This window comes from Corvus moneduloides, chromosome 1 (assembly GCF_009650955.1).
Source record: "Corvus moneduloides isolate bCorMon1 chromosome 1, bCorMon1.pri, whole genome shotgun sequence".
In the NCBI taxonomy this organism is placed as follows: domain Eukaryota; kingdom Metazoa; phylum Chordata; class Aves; order Passeriformes; family Corvidae; genus Corvus; species Corvus moneduloides.
The window spans coordinates 54515220-54538796 of NC_045476.1; the positions used below are offsets into that span (position 1 = coordinate 54515220).

The window sequence follows — 23577 nt, forward strand, 5'->3', positions numbered from 1 at the left end:
TTTAAGAGAGATTTTTGGGGTTTTTTGTTGTTAGAAAGATCTCGCAAAGCTGAACTGTCATGCTTGCAGTTTAGCACAATATATTGAAAAGTTTCCAAAACAGTGAATCAAGCTCAGAAAGGAGAAAAATGAAGGCTGAACAGAATCATGGTCAAGGTCAGAAGTTACTGGCAATTCTCCACACCCACAATAAAGTTTGCAGGTATGTTAAGGTAGCAGCTTTAACTGACCCCAAACTTTATTGTAGAATCTAGTGGTTTGTATAGCCGTGAAAAATGGAAGGTATGATCTGTAAAAGAACAATTACAGCATAATATTAATATAAAATATTAGTATAAAATCACTCATATGTTACATAGTGAGTCTATGACTTTGCAGTATTGCCCAGCACAGCAACATAAGTTTCAGATGTGAGCATCAATGATGACTGGCAGCATTTGGTAATTCATACCCATATTCCCAGACAGGAATGAATAGAACCTTACTACTGTTCAAACCACGCCCTAAAAGCCGCTATAAATTACATTAAATTGTTTTGTGAATCTATATGGTACAAAATAATCTTTAAATCACCTGTCTTAGAATTTCTGAATTCCATAAGGGAGTTTCCTATCTAATTACAACATGGGGAATATCTTCTCTGCAATTTAAGTCTCTCACTTAAACTCCATGCTAATTAGTTGGATGGCTAAGCTTATGAGTCAAAAAACGGTCCACCTTATAAGGCTTCTCTTCACTTACTTACTGTCCCAAAGAGTTTTTGAACTTCCTCAAAGGCCCTGATATACTAGTATTTATTACATACCTTAGAAATTGCTAATGACACTGTTCAGGTTCATAAAGAATACAGATACTGTCATAGCAAAACAGCTAGATGTTAAGGTATCTCTGCTCAAGGAGGTGCTCCCCTTCCCAGGCACTGCCAGTCTTTAACCTGTCTCCTTCACTACATTACAGATTGTTTGTGCTCTTTACAGGTGGCATTGTCCCTTCAGTTTGATACTCCTCTTCCTTTGCAGCAGGAAGCATGAGATATATCTGTCCCCAGTACATGCCCCTTATGGGAGCATTTTTGCTGCAGCTCTGGACACAACCTGCCAAGGCAGGACCACGGTATAAATGGGTGCAGAGATTCACATATGTTGAAAAATGCACATTGAACATACAGCCTGAGGAGGTGGTTCTGTAACATTCCTTTCCTCACTGTCTCAGCAAAAAACATGTAAAAGGGCCTTATCAAATAAAATCAAGAGTAAATTAAAAAATTACTCAGAAATCCACCTTGGAACTACCTGGCTGAGGTTCATCACTACCTCCATAGCACAACTATAATATCACAGTTCACCAGAGTCTCTTGTGACACCTCAGGACTGGGAATGGTAGCTTCAGATCCTGGAGCAGTTTGGAGTTGCAGTTCAGAATCTGCTCAGGAATGACATGAAAGTACTGACCGTAACACCACCCAGTTATTTATCACAAACACTTTCCTGGCATGTTAGTGAGAGTATAGAATAGTGCAGGGAAATATGTGGATCTTCTGCATCCAACACAGTAGTGCAGTACAACAGCCACTTTGGACAGGAAAGGAGGATCCATTCTCTAATCTCCTAATGTTTGATGCCCTGCTGTAAATTATGAAATGGCACCACACCATTTCTGCTGCATTCACAGATGTGCTGGGAGGAGAGAAAAGAGATCTGGGCCCCAAATTCAATTGGTAGGGTTCTTTTCCCTTCTTTTGGGGCCAAGCCTTTAGAATGTAGAAAAACTGGCTGGTCCCTACATTAATAAAAGCCTTGAAAATGCAAATCTGGAAATTAAAAGACTTGGGAACAAATGTGACAAAGAGCACTGCTACTTGAGACATAAAAAGAGGATCAGAATTCTTAAATTCAAAGTAAATTACCACAATATGTGTGTGGTAGGGGAATTCTGGGAAAAGTTTCACTTTGTTTAATGGCTTTGTTCCATAATTGCATACAGAATTCAACTGTAATGGAAGCATTCTCTGTATGTTTTCATTACTGGTACAGATGAAAGGACATTCATTCCACTTATCCAACTGCATGAAAAACAAAACTTTCACTTTTCAAAATGTGACCAGTCAGTGTATCTACACCAATAGCTTGAAGGCTGGGCACCAAAGTCCTTTTCAATCTAAATAGGATGAAACATGTATTGCCGTTGACACAGTTGTCGGATTCATGCTACTGTAAAATCAGATGCTGGCTCAGATTCTCTCTGAGATATTCAGCTGTTATTTACTAGGTCAAGCAACACTCTTCCTGAAGGAACTTACTTATTGAACTTTGTGCAGAAGACTTAGCTGGTAAGTCCTTGATATGTGCTATACCTTAGGCTATATTTAATACTATAGTTTGCATTTCATTGAACCTCAGCTGATGAGAAACACACACGTTTTGAATTTACAACAATCAGCAGTGCTTATTGCAAACTGTGCAGAAAAGTGCATATAATATGTTTTAAATCTCTTTCTTGCACAATCTTCAGTATATATTTGTTGTATTAGGACATCCAAATTTCCCTTCAGATCGTCTGGAGAAGCGTGAAGAACAGTGGAGCAGGCCACATTCAATAGGAAATTGCTATACATTAAGCTGTAATCACAAATAATCATGCTTATATCTAAATTTTCCCTGACAGTGTGATTTTAAAGATACAGTGAAAAGAGAGTCTAGTGGTTTAAGCCGTTTTTAATCCTTTCAGATCCCAGTCCCAGGCAGGTTAAGGAGTTAAAAGAAGACTTTTATAATTAAATGCTTAGAAACAGCTAAATGCAGACTGGTATTAGGCTACCATATCACTGTAGATGTTACTGCATAATCTTCCTGCCTAAAATGATTCTGCCTAGCTTTCCTTTTCTGTATCAAAGTGACATCTTTAGCTCCACCATAAACCTCCAACATAAACAACCAAAGCTGCTGTACATGCATCTGGAGACTGATTTTGAGGAATATTTTTAGAACTTGTCCAAAGGCTAACCAGACAGACTCAGAGTTGCCAAGGGGGTAGAAAAAAATAATAAGAAGAAAATGGCAGAATATTTTTGGTAAAACATAATTTGATTGAAGACGCTAAACGCATCCTAGTTTAATATCACCAACCTGAGGAGCTCTAAATGACCTTGGGAAGCTTGCTTGGAAAGGCCTTTTTACTTCTAATTATAAAATTATGAGAATGCAATTTGGTATTCTGAAGGAAAAAAAAGGAACTGGATAAGATTAATCAGTAGCTGGAATTTCAGCAGAAGGTGTGTGCCTGGAGAGACTTGCTTGGCTATGAAAGTGTTGTTCTGCTACAGAAAGAAGCAGCTTTGACTTGGAGCAGAAAGTCCAGAGAGCTGCACCAGGGTCTCTCCTGCCACTTTTCATCAAAGCAAAGAAACACTGAAGACACAGCACAGACACACCTAGCTCTGCCAGAGAACCAACAATAAGCTGTGCAGAGCAACCTCACAGTTGCTCTATGGTTCCCTCAAATGAGTTCCGAGCATATACAGAAGCGGCAGGTTTTTTGTTTTTTCCCCTTACATTTGATTTGCTGTAAGGTACTTTTTATGTCCTTTAACCACCAGTCATAGCAGGCTGCTTTAGTGACTTCCATATCAGTGCAATTTTGCTTCATAACCAGTGGAAGGTTTGGGTTTTTTTTTTCCCAGAGATCACTGACATTAATTTAAAATCCTGCCATAAACTGCAAAGTGTGTCTTTCCAAAAATACATGCAGTTATCGCATCTTGAACAGGTTGACCAGGTACATTAATTAAAAATTACTTCATCTGCATATTGAAAATAGCTGTTTAAATGAGCTGGCATAATGTGCAATGGGAACATGGTAGGAAGGCAGGGACAAAGAGGCACCATAAGCACAACTGAAAAGCTGTATATGATTCTGCTGATATAAACCAGGCACGGGAGTCAACAAAACTTCCTTCTGCATCCTTAAGAAATCATACATACATTAAAAGAGATCTAAGAACCATTAGGATTTCTTACCCTCTTTCCTGCATCCCATGGCTAGTAGCCAGTGTGAGACAAATCAAATTATGTTACCAGGACCACAAACTTGTTCAGCTGCTCTCCCACATCATTCGGTGAACCCTTTTTTCTCTCCCTCCCTCTTCATGCTGGTTCAAGTTAGGAGATCATGTCTTCTCTTCTGTTAAAATGCAGCTGTATCCTTTAAAGTGTTTAGCATCAAATCAATTCTTACCTTTCTTGCCCAGAGAAAGGAAATACTGATCACTGCCTTCATTTTACAGTGAGATTGCAAACAAGGCAAATCTAAATGTAAACCATGAAGTCCAAACATGCAGACTGACAGTATTAAATGCCTGTGGTTTGCTACATTACTGATATCATTGCTCTCTTCCCCCCTTAACCCAGGAATAAACTCCAGGAATGCTGATAGCTAATATTTTTCTGAGGACTATTCATTGTAGCACTGTGTAGCACCCTGGAAAAGTATGTGTCAGAGCTCCTTTTTTAACTATTACACATGAAGAACAGTAGGTTAATATTTATACCCACACTATGGTGGCAGCAGCAGAGATCTCAAAATGGTCCAAGAGTTCTGGACCTAAAAGGAACAGGATTCTGCATGATTCTATTTATGCAATGGATTGTTTTGTTTCTATTTTACACTTGCTAAAAATAATGTATAAAACTATGAAGAAAACTGTTGAGTTTGTAAATTAAAATATTCAAACATGAAGAAATACCTGAATGGATTTTATGATTAACTTTTCCTTCTGTATAGCACAAGACAGGACACTTATCTGATAATCCTTTTATCAATCACAAAACATCTTTGGAAGCAATATATATTTTTCCCCTCAGAAGATGTAATCTATCACCTCCCTTATTCCAGTGAGCACAAACTTACCCACTTTAAAGTGATTTGTTTCTATGCAGATTTCCCAGGCACTGGCTCTCACTATGCTATTGTCTGCTAAATTAAGGAGCCTGGGACAAAGTGGGATCAAATAATTTCTTAACCTTCTCTTGGGTTAGCTTCTTAAATTCCCTCACCCTGGGGCAGATTTCCAGAATATATATATACACACACATAACTTCTTTCCTGAATCCTTTAAAATCTTCCCATGTAAACTTATTCTTTCTGTCCTGTGCATAGGAATTATGTCAGTATCTTTACTTTGCCTTACCAAACTTACATTGGACCAACAGCTAGTAGGCTAAGAGTTCTCATCTCATCTCATCTCATCTCTCCTTGATTGCTTTGAACTAATCTTTATCCTACAAGGATATTAAAATTGAATAAAATTTCATACTGTCTAACTCTGCCCAGTTTCTTGTCAGATAAACAGCTTGCTTTACCCATAGGAGTAATGAGGAAAATAAGGAATTATTTTATATTTTAGAATCTGTCTCCTTCCCTGATTTCCATCAATGGATAGACAGATCTCTTGTGTGAATTTGTCACAGGCTGGCAAGTTTAATAGTGATGCCTATATATCTAGGATTTTAAAACATTTACGCTGTGCCAAAAGGAATTCTGCAGAACACAGATACAGAGTCATGGTAAAGTTAATACCAAATACCCACCCACCTTTCGGGAAATTTAAAAATATACATGTATCAGTGGATACCTTTTCAGGTGCAGTCGTTGCTTCAGTACACACAGGTGAGAGAGCCAGTCATGCCTATCAGCATGTTTTGCAAGCATTTGCTTCGTTAGGCACCCCTGAGCTGAGCTTCTGGGGCACGCTGGGAGGTGGGGCTGACACCAGAACACAGAGCCCACGCGCGCGGACGCACTGCTCCTGCACGCTGCAGGTCACGTACAGGATGCACTGTGCAGCACAGGCACGCCTACACTGCTTCAAACCCAGCTGTCAAACAAAGCTGGAAGACTATGCAGGGATTACATTCCCATCTGTCAAAAGAAAGATGTTTCCCTTATGTTAAATGGTTTGCTCAAGAGGGAATGACCTTTCTTCCCCCTCTTAGGATACACGTTAGCTTTTTCAGAGTCTACGCTATGTACTTGAGTCACAACAGTCTCTTGGCAAGTGATGGAGCCAGAATGAGCATCCAACAAAACAGCTTCAAGGATATATAAATATTAATTTGTTGCAATTGGTCTTTCAAGAAAATGTTGCAACAGTCTTAACTCTGTGGTTATTCTATGGCTGCAGTGATGAGATTGTGTAGGCACAAAGGAGCCAGTTGCAGATCTGTTGCAAGACTGGAAAATTTGGAAAAAAAACCTCTGAGAAGAAGGGCTTAAGAGTTTAGTGATGTATTGGCACATCATACCTTTAATGGCTGACAAAAAAAAAAAAAAAAACCAAAAAACAAAACCAACACCCAAAAGAAATAACAAAACAAATCCAAATCCAAAAGCAAAACCAAAACAAAAAAATCCCACTAATATAGGTCTATTCAATATATCTTTAAGTTCTTCACTTTCATTGTAACAATTTTTTTGTGTATTCAGTTTATTCTTTTATGTTATGCTTGTGACTCCCCAATGCTCTATAGTACTATATTCAATATTTGGTTTGAAAAATCCCACAAACAGAAAAAAATATTGAAAAATATTTGAAAGTAATTGTTCATGCTTTATGAACAAAAGGTAGTATGTTCATGTACCTTGGGGTTCAGCTTCTCAAATGCTAAGTTAATGTCTCTTTTGAGGTCTGTATTTAAAGATATGCTTAAGAAGCTGCTTCCACTGAGAGTAACTGGACTAAGATTTATGTTTAAAGTTAAACCTGGACAACTGTCTCAAACAAGGATTCCTTTTTAATGGCAGCCTAACACTCAGACAAGTCCAATGATTAGTAACTATTTTTGTAGTGGTGTTAGTGTGAGAATCAGGGCCTTAATCTGCATTGCCCTGAACACTGCAAAAAATAGTAAGTGGATGTGCAGACACAGAACTGATCAATCAGAATAAATGAATTTTATAAGTACAGATTTACTGAAGGATAAAAAAAGGAAAGGGATAAACAAAGGGATTTTTTCTGCTTTCTCCCCACCTTTCCATTAGCACCCAATAGTGAAAAATGCCCATTTCCATCAGTCAGTGCAATCACAGCTGCCTTGCCTGCACACTCCTACGAGATAGACTGCACCATCCTTCACCCCTCACGACACCTACATTTACAGTCTGCAATACCTGCAAGCCTTTAAGATGACTCCTTTTAATGGTTTCCTCAAATACACTGCTCTTAACCCCCAAAAAAGGTTCATGCTTGAACACTGCAGGTTTGTTTGGAAGAATTTACTTTTGATTTCAAGTAAAAGTACATTCTGGGGACTTCCAGGATATATACTGCTTCTATCAAGGAATGGAAACATTACAGATGCCCCCCAGCTTACTGGCAAAGACAGGACGTTCTGTCAAAACAGCACATTTTTTTGGGAACTAAGAATTTAATTTAAAATCTCCTTCTTTGATGGCACTCATTCTTTGGCATTTACATTTCCAATGTTTATACTGATGTCTTAAGAACACTTAAGTAGAATATTTATTTGCAAATAAAGTTTCATAACTTGGCAGACTCAGGTTGTCTTTATAAATATAAGAACTATAAATCCTTTTTCATATAAACATATGTATTATTTCTTACCAAAAGTGTGTGACAGCCATGAAGTTTAATTATTCTCAATCTATAAACCTGCATGAGAGAGCTCATCCAACATAATGAGTTTGCACAGGCATAATTAAAAATATACATCTCCAGTAAAGGTAAATGATTAAATAAAAAGTATGAAAAAGCAGTGACTTGCCAGGAAAATTATAATTGTACTGTATGTTAGAATAACCCATAGGTTCAGTTGAATGCAGTTGTGGCGGAAAATTACAGGAAACGTTTTTCATCATTTTCTGCTGAGCTGAAAACTTGCAAAAAGTGAAGAAGACGAAGACACCCCAAGTTGTCCTTTTTGCTGGGATGCACACAGCTGAGCAGTGAGGAGGCTGCCAGGGAGATCTGTTCAGTTCCTCCTGTCTGCAAGTATCTGTAGAGATGGTCCAAAGATTTGCAACACTAATATGGGCGTCTTGCCTTCTGCTCTGAGACACAGAATGAAACCAGAATAAAAATGAAAACAAAATTTAAAAAAAACAGTGTATTTTTCCAAATGACAACCGCATATGCCACATCAACTGCCCCACTGACGGCAGTGGGGATCACTGCAGAAGCGACACTACTTACCGAGAAAGAGCTCAGTACTGGTTTAGCCAGATGACTTAACTTTTTGGATAGCTCATCAGCACAAGATTAGGAACAGGCCTAAGCATGGGTTTAAGTGTGCTGAAGCCCATGGCCTGCACAGTCTGTAGCCCCCTCCAGCTGGCCAGCCTGGCTGCCACCACCGTACAGCCTCGGAGCTGCTGGCCCTGGGCTCCTGCGAGCGAGCCCGGCCGCACAACACCTGGCTCATCCAGCCATGGACAACCTGGGAGCACTCCAAGGCATGGGATGTCCTCACACCACTTCTCTGGAGTTCAGCTTGAGCCTGGCTGTGCTAGTGAACTCCAGTTTGACAACAGGTCTGCATTTTCTTAGAGACCCTCCAATGGAGATAGTGAACATGGTCTCAAACTGAGAGTAAGCACAGTTTAGGACCATGTCATGTTAAATCCCACTGATGAGTCCAGCATTAAAAAGCATTAGATTCTGATAAATGCTTTGAGGAGCTTCAAACAAGGTCTTGCAAGCCTGATATCTTATGTCCCTTGCTCTCAGAGTGGAATGTCCAAAGTTTATTTAGATATTTGGCTAGTTGTGGAGAAAGGGGTGAGCTTTGGCTCTCCAGAGGAAGATTTCTCCTAATTTCTCCTAATCCAGAGCTCATAAATTTTACCATAAATCAGTAACCTGTTAAAAAACTGGGCACTTAAAAACTCAGGCTGCCTCAAGAGGACTTCAGGGTCCTACCTCCTGAACCACACCTCGACAGCAAGAGCCTATTTTGCTCAGTCTGAAAGCATCCAAGCTCCCATTCCGATTTCTCAGCAGCATCCACTGTCTCGCTAAAGGTTACACTGGGAGGCCCTCTTCTGTCGGAATGAAGTAAGAATGATTTACTGCACAGAGGAGCACGAACAGAAGCACTGCTCAGGAAACTACTGACTAGGACAGTCAGCTGCAGGCCTTGAATTTGCTGTCAGCTTGTTGCAGTTTCTCTCAGGTTTGGGTGTTGGAGTTTCCTTCCTCCATCACCGCCTAAGCAGAAAAATGCTCATAAGTGATTTGGGTAAGTGAGAAGATAATCTGATATGAGAGCAGGATTTTGTCCACAGCTCATTTATTTTTTCCTACTTTCACCAGTGTAGGGAACACTAAAATTGTTTCTCACAGAAGAGTCCCTGACACTCGTGTTTTGTTTTGCCTTGGTTGTTGGGGGATTGGTTGCTTTGGGGTTTTGTTTTATTGGTTGGTTTTGGTTTGGGGGTTGGGGGTTTTTTTGGGGGAGGGTGTTGGGTGGGTTTTTTTTTGTTGGTTGGTTGGTTTCAGTTTTTTTACTATTACCATGACTTCTGAAATCTTGGGATTTTTACATGTAGGAGGGTGAATGTAATAGTAAGCACTTGAACCAGGTCACTGAGAATGTGACGTACCAAACTAAACCATGAACTCAGCAGGAAGTCAAATGAGAACGGAAAATTTTCTCTTTAAATAAGAACAACTTGGCAATTGCCTAAAAATTATCCTACCTTGTCTTCAACCTTGACATTCAGTTATCATTCAGGCATCAAGTGATACCTAGCACTGATTCATTCAGAGGTGACTAATGCTCCAACAGTTTTCAAGATAAGGCACAGCACATTGGAGATTACCTAATCTATTGAAGGTACATTTGCTTCAGCACCTCCAGCTTCTGTACTCAAATGAAAATAGTGACCTCAAGCTCTTCAGCATTCACTCAAAATAATGACTACTACCCTTTATTTTCCTGAAGATAGATAATGCTGCTATTGATAGTCAGAGGCTCAGCTCCTCTAAGAAAATCAATTATATTACAGACTTTCTGAAGTAGTATACACTACCTGAGAAGGGCAGCAAAAAAATAATAAATCTAGAATTGTTTTACACTGATGTCATTTCTTTTATGCTCATCTTCAAGCAGAGGCATATTTTCATATACAAAATACTGATTATAATAATTAAAAGCTTATCTTTGAGTTATCAAAAAGTATTCCTGAAAAATGAATCTCAGTGGCTCCTGGAAATAAACAGGATAAACAGGAAAATGCTGTAATGATTACTCAGCCTCTTTGGCTTGCAATATGAAAACAGAATCCCCATTAGATTTGAGATTTTATTTTTCATTCTTGTAGGATGGAAATACAACAAGAACAATTGTTTTGATATTATCCAAGCAAGTCCATATTTGATCCAGAACAAAACCATACATTTAGGAGACTAAAACTAATCACATTTTTTAACTTCAAAAAGATTTGTCTCTCATCTCCATTACATTTGGGGCAAAGGCTTCCAGTCTATCAATGCAAAAGTACATTTAACTGCAGAAGAAAATACAGACAAAAAACCCCAGATTAATTTGCTACCCTAAACACAGTTGATAACAGAGCTACCTGCTAAAGTCTGTAGATAAAATGAAAAAAAAAAAAATCCACATAACTGAATTCTTCACCCTTGTTTTTAATATTTCTCAAGTGTTAACCCTCCCGAAACTCACTTGTAAAAATGAGATTGCAGTACAGGGGCTTGAAAGTAGCCTAGGAGATATAATCAGCTATCTTTCTATCAAATGGATGGTTACTTTGGACCTCTCTTGAATGGCAAACTCCTCAGATCTGGGACCTGTTTTCCAGGCCAGAAGGATTAACAGGTTTCTATTAAAAAAAAAAAAAAAATAAAAAAAATTAGGAATAGCACCATGCAAGAAAGGATTAAGGTATAAATGCCTCAATGTTCTTCCTTACATTTACAAATGTCTTCACAATTCCATTTTCAACAGTGCTCAGGATATGAGGAGCACTGAAAAGACAGAGTAGGCTACTACTAGTAGAACCAGAAGATTATTTTGTCTTTTGCAGTATCTGGAAGAAGTATAGGAGTCATTAAACAGGATGACAAAAAGACATTTTCTACTCTTAAAATGAATAGCAGCTGACTTTTCTGGAGGCAATCCCCAGTGGATCCTTAATTCCCATCTTTCCTGACAATTTTAAAAACACAGGAGTAAAGGGTTGCTAGAAGTTTCTCAGAGTATAAACTGCAAAATAGCACAGACAGACTGTCAAGGGACACCTCATTTACCCCATTTACAACCTGTGCATCCATCTCATTTGTTAGCATCATTCATCAGAAGCATTCACAATGCTGTAGAAAAGCCTTACTGTTCCTACAGTGACACAAGCTGCTTTCCTCCCTTGTTTCTGTGGCAACTTCACTTGTTGTATATATGAGAAAAGTCACGTTATCACATTATTTAATCCACTATCTGAACACACTTCACTCACTGGCTGGAAACACACAGGAGAGTCTCAGCATTAGACCAAGAGCCAGATCTCCACAGGCCATGATTTCTCTGCTACTGCAACTATGCCTTCAAGCACCAGTAGAGCTGGTCAGGGGCACCACAGTCAGCACCAGGCATCTTACATCAGGTTCCTTCATTTCTACAGATATAAGGCCAGGGAGCTACTTGAACACAGGTCTTTCAGGAGCATACCTATAAACAAGATATTTTATCTCCACAAGAGTGATCGCCAACCATATCAGCCATTTCCCAGCAGGCAATAACCTACTCAAGAGAATCAAGGGCCAAAGGCAAATCTAGTCAGTCCCCAAATGTTCAAAGATGTCCATCCCAAGCACAGAATCATGGAATTGTTTGGATGGAAGAGACCTGAAATGTTGTCTAGGTCCAACTCCTCCTGCTGTGGGGAGGGATTCCTTCCATTGGCTCAAAGTCCCATCCAATCTGGCCTTGAACACTTTCAGGGAAGGGACATTCACAACTTTTGTGGGCACAATGTTTCAGTGCCGCATCACCCTAACAAGAAAGAACTTCTTCTTCATATCTAATCTAAGATCACTCCTTTTTAGTTTGAAGCCACTCTCCCTTTGCCCCATCACTCCATGCCCTCATAAAAAGTCTCTCTTCAGCTCTCTTGTAGGTAATGGAAGGTGCTGTAAGGTCTCCCTGGAGCCCTCTCTTCTCCAGCCTGCACAACCCCAGCTCTCTCAATCTGTCTTCACAGAGAGGTGCTCCAGCCCTCTGATCATCTTTGTGACGCTCCTCTGGACTCACTCCAACTGCTCCCTGTCCTTACATCATGAATGTCACTACAAATCAAGATAAATTATTAGCTGACAGAAATTAACATAATTGCTGTCTTATCGCATTCTTTCCCTGAATGTTTTTCTAAGTCATTTCCTAGCTATTAGAGACTGACCTACTAATTGCTGACAAAACAGAGTCTGCATAGTGTAACACAGATTAAATTTTCAGCCAGGCATGCAGTTCCCCTCGTTCTCCTGGATGACGGCACTTTTCCGTATCAAGGCTTTCGTGTGCCATCTGGTGGACTTTCAGCATTTGGTGCATTTTGTTTAAGTACAAATAAAGAGAGTCCTGCTACACTGTCAGGAGTATCTACCTTCTTTGGCCACTGACAGTATTCGTCTTATCATCCTGTATTTGCTCAAATTAATGTTTGCCTTACAGTAGTAACTTAATTCCTCTCACATTCGCAGTCAAAAGAGCCTTTACTATGGTAACTGTTGTTAACTTCAGCTAACCCTTTGCACTGATGCATTTTTTCTAAATATAATATAATTCACCATAATTGAATGGTGGCCCTCTCAAAAATAACTTCCACAAAACCAGCGTAACAGAATTCCGTATTTAGGACCACAAGTTGACATCCACAATGGCATTTAGATGCTTAGTTCTCAATGACCAAACATGTTATTAGTCTCTATTTGAGATGAGCGTCAAAGACTGAAGCAAACATATTACCACACAACTTTGAAAACAAAACTGAGTGTTTGAGTACTGATTCTTCCTTCTGAGTATGACAGCAACAACTGTCAACAGAAGTACTGTAGGGTTAAAAATGAAAAATGAGAAGCCAGCTGAAATATTTAAAAAAAAAGTTCAGAGCACAAGTTTTGTATCGTATCTACCCTTCCTATGCAACTGAGGCATTTCTTCATTTATCTTTTTTATAGAGTGCAAGCTGTGGTATAAGGAACCCGCAGTGGGATAAATTTCAAAATGCACTGAGTCCTTTGAGCTCACAGTCCTAAGGGGGAGGGTATTTCCTACTCCAGCACACTGCCACAGGCATTCTTCCACTCTGCATAAGATGCACTGTACTCTGTCACAGCTATGACTTCCAGGATTTTAAGGCGGGATGAGGGCTGCCCTCTGAATGAATGCACCTGCCACAACAGAGCATCAATAAGCAACTGGATGAGCTTTCTACCCAACATATATGGTCAATTCAGACACCTGGATACAAGATGGCAATAACAGCATGGGTAGAAAAGACCAGCTGAGAAGTGCTGAATTTGAGGTTGTCAAGGAATCTCCTTTTTGTAATCTGGCCTTTGTTTCACAGAGAAAATAAGACAAACCCAGATAAAATAGGAAGGAAAAGAACAGCAGTGATTGCAAATGCAGCTTTTGGGTTTGGTCCCCATTGTTACTGGCAACCTGACCTCTAGAGAAAAACAGGCTCAGAACAGTCTTATCAGCCACTGTGGGACTTGGCAAACATACCAACAGCTGTGTTGTTTTAGACATTGGTTTCAGCTGCCTTTTTGGACATAGGCTCACTGCAGCGCTGCTGAAAGGTCAGCTCAGACAGGCTCTTTAAGCTGGAAGCCAACATCAAGAAGTGAAAAGGGAAGAAAAATTCAAGAAATGAATGTGGGGATATCAGGATTTAAGTCTTATAGTCCAGATGGTTTTAAGAACTGATCTGTGGCTGGGGGAGGTGGCAGTCAGATTGAGATTCCTTCTTTTATCAGAGTATCTTTTACAGAGAGGTAGTGAAAGTCCAAGTCACACCATGGGTCTGAAGTCTCTACAAGACTGCAAGACAACACTGCTTTTGGTACAGATAGTCTATGCTGCATCAGCAAGCAGTGTGACCTGACAGGTGTGGACTTGCAGAGAAAACAGCTGGTGCTGAGGCCAGGTATCCACAGTTAGAGGATTTCAAATAGGCTACTTTTAATTATCTCTGGCCTGCCACACAGCCTTAATGACCACTAGGATTTAAAGTTCATTCTTCTGATTACTTTAGCCTGAAAGGAAATCTGGAAGTCTCAAGAGCACTGTGCAATGAAAACCAAGCACAGTAGCAGGGATAAATGGAGGTTCAATTAGAAAGCACAGACTCGATCTCTGTAGGGATTTTTCTGGTGACAGAAGTCCGTGGGGATAACCTCGGATAGCTGCAGGCCCTGAGAGACAGAGCCTTTCTGACACCATCTTGTCCACCCTGACTACAGGGTGAAAGACAAAGGTCCACATTTTTGTTCATGTTGCCTTTCCATCTTATTCTTAGTTTTTATTTTAAGAGAAGAGGTAGGTTTTTATTGTCCTCGATAAAATTGAACAGAGCCCTTAGTGTATTATATGTTCTCCCTGCAAACTAAATCCACTCATAAATAAGAGTTATAAAACATATATTTCTTTTAGGAATAGGAGTGCATGCAGTTATTGTTTAAGGTCTTTAACCAAGATTGAAAGCACATTGCAAGGTTTAAATATGATCCAAATAGATGAAATAAAAAATACGATATTTTTTCCAGAAAGCTGAGACCACATAACATAAAATTAATTTCAGCAGACATTAAATACCTTGGAGGACTAAAGCCACATAGGAATACAGATTACAGTAGTTCAAGACATTTTCTCTTTCAAATTTGGAGTTTGGTATGACATCTGAAAGCCATTTTTATGTCAGTTCTTTCACACTAATGCAACTTTACTTGCAGTAAAGTACTGCAAATTATACCACTTGTTTTACTTGTGAAAGCTAACAATATCCTGTCTTCACAGTAAGTTCAGTCAAAGAAAACTTTCTGGTGATGTAGTATTTGAGTAGTTTCAAAGGCTTTTGCATCACTTAACGTTTTATCGGGAATTCAAGGATTTCTGGTATCTGACGTAAGGCTTGTTTTCACAAAACAAGTGTTTCTGAGCCCTCCACAGCATAAAAGGAGTTTTAACACCTTTAATGAAACTGATACATCAACTCCTATTTTTTTTGTAACTCCCCATGTGGATTCAGTCAGTTTGAAAGTGTACATTTACTATAACAAGTTAAATTGATATAAATTAGATTTAAATCAATGGGAGAACACCTTTTCAACTTTTTGCATGAGTTCAGTTCAATCAGTTTAAAGTGAAATCATAAGGCAATACTGTGCCATTTAGAGAGGATATAAAGTCTAAATGACTTTTCTGGACAAAGTCTTCACTAACCAGCCATAAATTCCATCATTTAGAGCAGGACAAGGTTTCTATTTGTAGTACTGCAGCTCACTTTGTAAGTCACTGCAGTGCACAGTGCACCAGCAACGCTTTTGGGGACTTTTTTTTTTCTCCTCGGTCTGCGGTTATTAAATGCATTTCAACATTTCTCACCATATGCACGAACGGGATCTGGGGTCTAGCAACAGGAAACAAATCCTGTATTCTCAAAATTGCTGTATATGAAGAGTGCTACTAAGGTAATTTGTCATTGCGTCTTTTGTCCAAATCACCAAACGTTCAACTTAAATTTACAAGGCCACCGTAACACATCTCCTGTCCCAAGGACCGCGCGTTTGGTTTCGGTTCCCGGGGCGGACGAGTGCGCGACGGGGCTCCCGCCAGGCTGGTCCGAGCGCGCCGCTCACAGCAAGCTGCGGGTTCGAGCCCCCTGTGGGCCATTCACGTCAGAGCTGGGCTCGATGATCCTTCCGGGTCCCTTCCAACTCAGAACACTCCCTGATTCCGAGATGTAAAATCGGTTGGAAAGAGGAAATAAATCACGCCGTCCTCGGCGGCACCATCGCAGCGCGCACGCGCCTCACTGCGAACGCATCCTCGCCCTACCTCCACGGAAGTCCGTCACTGCCGCGGCCGGGCCCGCCCCGCGGAGGGCAGGCGGCTGACGCCATCGCGCGGCGCCGGCGGAACGCCGGGACATGGCCGTGCCGCGGGAGCCGCCGCCCGCCCCGGCGCTGCCGCCCGCCCCCGCCCCCGCCGCTGCCGCCGCCGCCGCCGCCCCGTCGTTCGCCGCGGCCCGCGCGCTCGTGGCGCGCCGGTACTCGTGCCTGGTGGCGGCGCCGCACCGGCGGCACGTGGCGCTGCCGCCGCGCTTCCTGGGCCGCAAGCGCTCCGGCATCCGCGCGCAGCTGGACGCCGAGCTCCTGCGCTACTCGGAGAGGTGCGGCCGCGGGGTCCGGCGGGGGGGCTGGCGCGGCCTAGCAGCTAACGCTGCCTCCCTCCTCCTTGTCCTTCCAGCCTGCAGGGTGTGCCGGTGGCTTACGACAACATCAAAGTGGTGGGGGAGCTCGGCGACATCTACGACGACCAAGGATTCATCCACCTGAACATCGAGGCGGACTTCATCATCTTCAGTCCCAAGAAGGGGAAGAAGCTGGTGGTATGTGAACGCCTTGGCGTCTCATGGGACGGGCTTTTTTGCTAAGTGGTCAAAGCTTGATTTATCTCCAGCATGAGGTGGTCTGGAGCTTAGGTGGAGACATATTTTAGTTTATGTTAGCTTATTCATTTATGAGTAGTTCATAGCAATTTATTAGCAGTTTGGACTAGTACTTTTTGCTCTAATTTGTCTGTTTTGTCCATCCTTAGGTTTATTGAGTTTATGTATAACTAAAGCATTGTATCATAAGGATTACGTATTAAATAGTGTATCATGACTGCATACATCGTACCGGTGCTTCTTTCTGAAGAGTTGGTAGTTCTCAAACAGGTGCATTTGTTACAGTGACAGGAGTGTTTAAAATGCTCTCGTCAGTTCGGTTCCTTCAAGCACAGGAGCAGTACATCGAGTTGGAGCCTGCTGTTCAGTAAAGGAAGCGTATGGCTCACGGAACAGCTTTAAGCTTGTCAGTGCCCTTGCTCAGCACTTGTGGGTAAAGTATGTTGGGAGCTGGCTTACATTCATTGTTGTGCCACACCTTTTGCAGCATGGCTGGTGTCTTTGTAATTGTGTTTAAGGATGAATGTGCCATCTTCCTAGGAAGAGAATAAAAAAATTTTCAATGTCTGTCCTTCATTCTGTGATTAAAACAAAGGTGGATATGGTTTCACATGCAGATGTGTCAGAAACCCTCTGAATGGAGTATTTAAAGGCTTTTTATGTGTCTTGCCTATCTTCAGCTGCTAAGTAGTGCTGTGCCAGCTCGAAGGCCATTTTTAGGCAAGTAAATCAGACTTAAAATGGCTTCAAAGCAAAGTTGATCACTGCAGGGTAAGGAAAGAGTTACCTCCTCTCTTCAGGTATTCACTGTAGTTAAATCCCATGTTTTGACTTCTTCTCTTGCAGTTCAGTTCTATTTTCAGAGGAATTGTATGAAGAATTTACAAGAATAGCTTTGATTTTAGTGAAGGAGAATTAACTTATTGCTAGATAAACTGATATCATACCTTGTACATAAACTCTTACTGAAAACTTTCCATATAGGAAACTAAATATTTAAAGAGTGTGCATTGAAAGGGCTGATTTTTGCTACAGACTTGCATGACATTCTTTTTCTTTTTTAGGGTGTAATTAATAAAGTGGCCCCTAGTCATATTGGCTGCCTGATACATGGATGCTTCAATGCATCTATCCCTAAGCCTGAACAAATGTCCATTGTACAGTGGCAAGAGCTGGGGTTAAAAATAGGGGATGAACTGAAATTTCAAGTGTTGCACTTGGATTCTGATGCAGCTGGAGTGTTCTTCATTCGAGGAGGACTCACTAAAAGCAGGTATGGTGCCCTAACGGAGAATATTTTTAATGGGTTAATAGGTTTTTTACAAGCTAAGTGATTTTTAATTACATCTTAATCTTTAAGCTTTCTTATTTTCACCCAGATCCCTATATATGTAATTATATATATATATGTTGTCTTAAACTAAACTTTCCACTGTTAAAGACTCCCATGAAAGTTTTCTCTGGAAAAAGTAAAACTAGGTATTTCTTGATCTTTAAAAATCTGAGTTTGCTGACCTATGAATTGTTGATTGCATATGTAATACATGCTCAAAACAATACATGCAGGTGTCTAAGAGTAGCTTTGTGCATTGGCTTTTCAAGTGCAAGCAGCCCCGGGGTGCTGAACACAGTGGTTACATTGACATTTACACACAAACAAGTGCATATGTGTTGTATAATGACAAATAGATGTGGATGACTTAAATACTTGCTTAAACATAGAATTTCAGAGATGAGCAAATGTGTCAACTTCCTCCTTAGGCCTTTGTAAATTTATAGGGCACCTTGCAAGAAATCTTATCTTCAGAAGAGTTCATTCACATTTTTTTAAAAAACAGTCATTTACTGAGCAATATTTTTCTTCCAACATGGTTTTGGTTTTAATTAAATGTATGCTATGACTCCTACTGGCAAATTCATAGCATTTTTTGTTTGTTTTTCCTTTTTTTAATCTGGAAGGATTCTCTGAATCGTTTCAGTGAATTCACAATGAAAGTTAGCAATTTTATCTTCAATGCCTCTGGGGACATAAAAACCTCCATGGTTTTTAACTGCATTCTTTCCATATTTGTCTTCCTAGATACTTTCTCCGGTGCTCTTGGTTGCAAGGTATCTGCTGGGGGTTTTTTTTTGGTGTTTTTTGTGAAGGTTTTTTTCTTTTTTTTTTTTAACTTTTCTGGCATCGCCTTTGTTTTAATTAGAGTAGGGTAATTGCTTGGTAAAATCAGCTCTGTGCCTCGTGTATGACTGAATAGGCCACTAGCTGTGTGTGTTTGTGAATGACTTAAAAAAAAAAACTTCACTACACAATGTGTAGTAATGAATTAGGGGATAAAGGAGCACAAGAAAAGAGGAAATACCAAATGGTCTCTATGGCACTTTAGAGAATAAATTTAGGCTAAGATTTGACAGAGAGTATTTTTATGTTGTAAGAAGGAAGCCAGTAAGGTAATAAAAATTACCCTGAGAGTATTAAATTTTATGATTCTCTATAACACAGAGTATCGTGTTATCCATTTGTTGTTGTTTTTAGCAAATATTTATCTTTTACCTACTTGGTGTAAATGCTGTGTCTCTAATTCAGTTTATTTTGTATATTTCTTCACAGCATGCGACCCAAAAAATCTGACACAGTCACTGAAAGTACAAATGGGGACAAAATTCAAAAGCTTGGCCACCAGGAAAACAGCTTGAATAACTGTGGGGAAGATACTGTCACAGAAGAGCCTTTAAATGAGACAGATAACCTTGGGAGGGAAAATGAAGAAGAGCAAAGTGTTGATGCTGTGAATGGATTATGTGATGATAAAAACAAGAAGAAAAAGAAAAAGGACAAGCAAGAAGAACAGGAACTCGTATTGCCTGCCAGTGACTCCAGTGGTTACCAAAGTGACCATAAAAAGTCAAAGAAAAAGAAAAGAAAGCACTGTGATGAAGTTGAAGAAAATGAGTTGTCTCAGACGTCAGAAAAACCCAAAGCAAAAAAGAAAAGGGACTAAAGTTTGAAGTGCCTTTCCTGAATTAGATTTCAGATGTTTTTGATAAGTTTCAATAAAACCCTGTTTTCAAAATGCCTATGTTCTTTACTACACAGTCTGCTCTGCTAGGTCAGATGGTGTTTGTGTGCATATGTGCACCAGCAGCTTGAAAGGCAGGATCTTTTAAAGCAGTAGTAGAAGAAACGGGATAGAAGCAATATCTGCCTGTTTTTTTTTACTGGATAACAAGGCACAAAAGAACTGTGGAATGTAATCACAGGAACACATGCATCACCTCTGTGTCTGCTTTCCAGCTCCACGCATTAGCCAGTCGGTAGTTAGCATGTTTGCTGCTCTAACTCCATCTTTGCCAATCTTGATTTTACAGGAGTAGACTAGGATTACCTTTTGGCTTCTTGGAGATTCATGTGAATTCCCAGGGGGCTGAAAAGAGATACTCAAAAAAATGTGTCAGTGCTTTTGGTTGCTGCTCTTTTCTACTGTGAGGAGCTCTGGGGAGAGCTGTAGTGTGACATGGTCTAGTCTTTCACCTAGGTAGGAGGCCATGATTGCTTTGGTATTGATTTACCTGTTACAAGAAGAGCATAACCAGTTCTTTGAAAACCCTGTGAGTAAACAGCATGAATGTGGAAACTTGCTGTTTATCTTTGTTCCTAGGTGACAAAACATTTTGCTCTAGTGATTAATGCTGATGCTATTAGTTCACTTTAACAGATGTGTTTACCATTTCTAATAAGACATCCATTCACATCGAACGTGTTTGAATTTCAGGTGTGACAATGCTTGTTTTAGGGCTCACTTTGTCCTATATTAATGTCTTTTATGCATCTTTAAAGCTCCAAATTTACCAAGACAGTTACCAGCTTAGAGGCTCGATGGCATGGCAGTACATAGTAGGCGTTTTAAAGTTATGATACCATAAGGAACCAAGTTAAGACTTTTTGAAGATGTACAAGAAAATGAGCTTAAATAGTTAGTGGCAGCAGAAGCAGCAGAAACTGCAGTATATCCTCTTGTGTTTGCTCTTCAGTGTACTTCATCCTGAAGCCAGTTTCTGAACAGTCCTGAGATGAACATGAATTGTCCCTGTTGTCTTTCTACATGGGATGATGCTGACGCTTGATCTACATGCAATTTCATAGGTGCTGGCTCATCTATCCATTCTTCCTGTACTGTGACAAAACCTGAGAAGTCAGATGATGTTTGTAATGTATTACACCATGCTGCGAGGTCAGCTGAGGGCAGTATTCTGGTGTGTTCATGGTTGCAGAGAATGGCACAGAAGTCCCACCCTGTTGTATTTAAAGTACACAGGCAGCCTGAAGGCTGGGACATAATTTACAGTCAGAAATTATGTGCTATTTTCCCCTTTAGATATGTATATATATATAAATATCTGTATATTTATGTAGTGACTTGAGAAACAAGTTGGATGGGTGGGTAAGGACATATCAGAGAGGAGGATGGCAAGCAAAGATATTTTTTGATGATGCCAACATGAAGAGAATGATGGAGGCAGTTACTATTGCAGATGAACCAAAGACTGGGTCACATGGCTTCATCTCTCACTCCTTAATACTCACTGTACCTCACTCGCCCTTTTAGGGAAGGGAAACACATCTCCAGAGTCAAGCCTCACCAGCTGATAGAGCCATTTTGTAGCACCAAAAATTTGTCTTGTTCTGTTCTGCCTTTTCATCTGCATGCAAGGAAAGAAAGATGACATTCAGGGGGAATACTGAAGTTGCAACTAAGGAATCAAGTAACAGGCAGTGGAAATGCTTTTAGCACTTTGAATGCTCTATTTCCACTTCTGCTGCTTTACCATTCTCTTACTGGGAATTGCTTACTGTAGTTTAGCAAACTGTTTTGTTGATGATTAGTCCTTCCTGAAAGCATTCAGTAATCTCAGTTTTGGGCCTTACTTAGAGGCAGGTTGTTTATTTTTGGCACACAAGTTTGACTGGCACCCACTTGTATAATTTTATGGTTTCTTTCTTGGGTTACAACAAAAGAGAGCAATTAAAAATAAATGCAGGAACTGGCAATTAATGATTGCTGAACAAGTTGTTGCTCCAATAATATAGATACCGTAACATGTTAAATTCTTGCTAGGTTGTGTGTCTTTGGAAGGGGAAAAGTGAAGAAAGGACTTCAAAAAAGAAGGAAGAAAAATGTGTTTTACGCAATTGGAGGCAATATTGGCAGCCTCACAGCAGCACTGTTGATATTGCTGTAAATACTATTTTGACATTTGCTAAATTCGGCAAGAAAACTTGGATTTTCAAAAGTGAATTTTCTCTCTGATCATGATTTAAATCACTCGTCTTTGTTTTTTCCCCATAAAAAGGCAAGATTTTCTGATGCTTGAAATTAACAAAGAAGCTGAACTTGACACTTTCCAATAAAGTTTCTCTGAAGTTTGATCTCTAAATCTGTAACTTTCTGTGTACCCCTGGACTACAAATGAGTTGTATTAAATTTTGAGTTGAGACAAGATTTTTGAGTATACAGAACAATCATTTATAAAGCTTCTTGTGAGGCCAGGTGACTTCATTTTTTTGTTTGTACAGCCGTTCTGTCATTTTTTTCCGGGTACATTCTACTACAACTCATGTCACATAGCAAAGAGAAGGTTAGAAAGTAAAATTGTATTTTATATTATAGCTGTATTGATAGTTACACCAAGGTAACTGTGATCTAGAGAAAAAAAACTGCTGAGTTTTTTTTTCTTTTTTCTGTTTTAACATTAAGCTTGCAACAAACCAATATTTACTTATGGCTGTGGTTGATAATCTTTTGTCTGTATTATGAAAAATGTAGTTCCGACTTAATCAGCTATAAGTTTCTAAAGTAGGAACTGCTACTTTGCAGTACAAATATTTTGATTCTGCAAATGTTTCTCAGTGTATTACATGCCTTTGGCAAAAGAGTGAGCAGTCTTACAAGAAGGTATTTTTAGCTGTCTCTAGAACAATTGTCTTGTATTCTCTGAAGCTTGCAATAATCTGCGGCATTGACTTTTGCTCTTTGTCTTTTCCCTGCTTCTCTTAGAAACAAATTCTTTGCTTTTGACTTGGCACTTTGCTGCTCCTTGAAATACTCAGCCCAAACAGCCCTGTGGATGAGCTCTAGGGAAAGGATTTCTTTTAAAGGGCTTAAGCAAACTAGCTGCCTTTTGGAAAAAACATGACCCTTGATCAAATCTGCCTCTGAGTAAACAGTTTTCCTTTGGAAGTATCCCAATCTTTGATAGCCCTCAGACAGTACAGACCTTTGCTGTGAAGAGGTTGTGTGATCTGATGCTCTAAGGATTATAACTGTTGGCTATGGAAGGACTGAAATAGTTTCATTCTAATAAGGCATGTATTTTTCTTACCAAAATGTTGATTCTATTCTGCTATTTAGCTTTTAGAAATTCTGTATATTCAATAAAGAGTGAGAGACTTCAGTATCCGGTAGGCTTTGTTTGTAAGGAGAAGGTATCTTCTGGATTCATGTGAACAAAAATAAGATTCTGAAAATCAAGCTCTGAGCTTCTCCAAAACTGTCAGTAAATAAGTCTTTTACAGACACAGCTCAAGATTTTTTTGCTATTCATGACTTTACACATAACTAAGTTAAAGCTGGGTTAAATTCAGCTCTAAATATTGTCCCAAGCCACTCAACTGACCTGATGTTAAGCATGTAAAAGGAATTTCAGCCTGGCCATGACTTCAAGTTCCCCTGAAGCCAACTGTCTTAGGCAAAGAAGGAATAAGCTTTAATTTTTCTATTTTAAGGACCCCTGCTCCATAACACTGAATACAACATGATCTCCTCCTATTTCCCAAACAGATATGTATATAGAGTATCGTTGCTGCTAGAATGTTTCTGTTAC

At 39.9% G+C, this 23577-nt stretch overlaps 1 protein-coding gene across 1 annotated transcript; it reads left to right on the forward strand.

Annotated features, from left to right (window-relative positions):
- The first annotated feature begins 16153 nt into the window (after window positions 1-16153).
- On the forward strand, window positions 16154-23148 carry TWISTNB (TWIST neighbor). The gene is made up of 4 exons (XM_032110159.1): window positions 16154-16419; window positions 16497-16638; window positions 17763-17971; window positions 19307-23148. The coding sequence occupies exons 1-4, from the start codon at window positions 16178-16180 to the stop codon at window positions 19695-19697; spliced, it is 984 nt and encodes a 327-aa protein (XP_031966050.1). The 5' UTR covers window positions 16154-16177; the 3' UTR covers window positions 19698-23148.
- The last annotated feature ends 429 nt before the right edge of the window (window positions 23149-23577 follow it).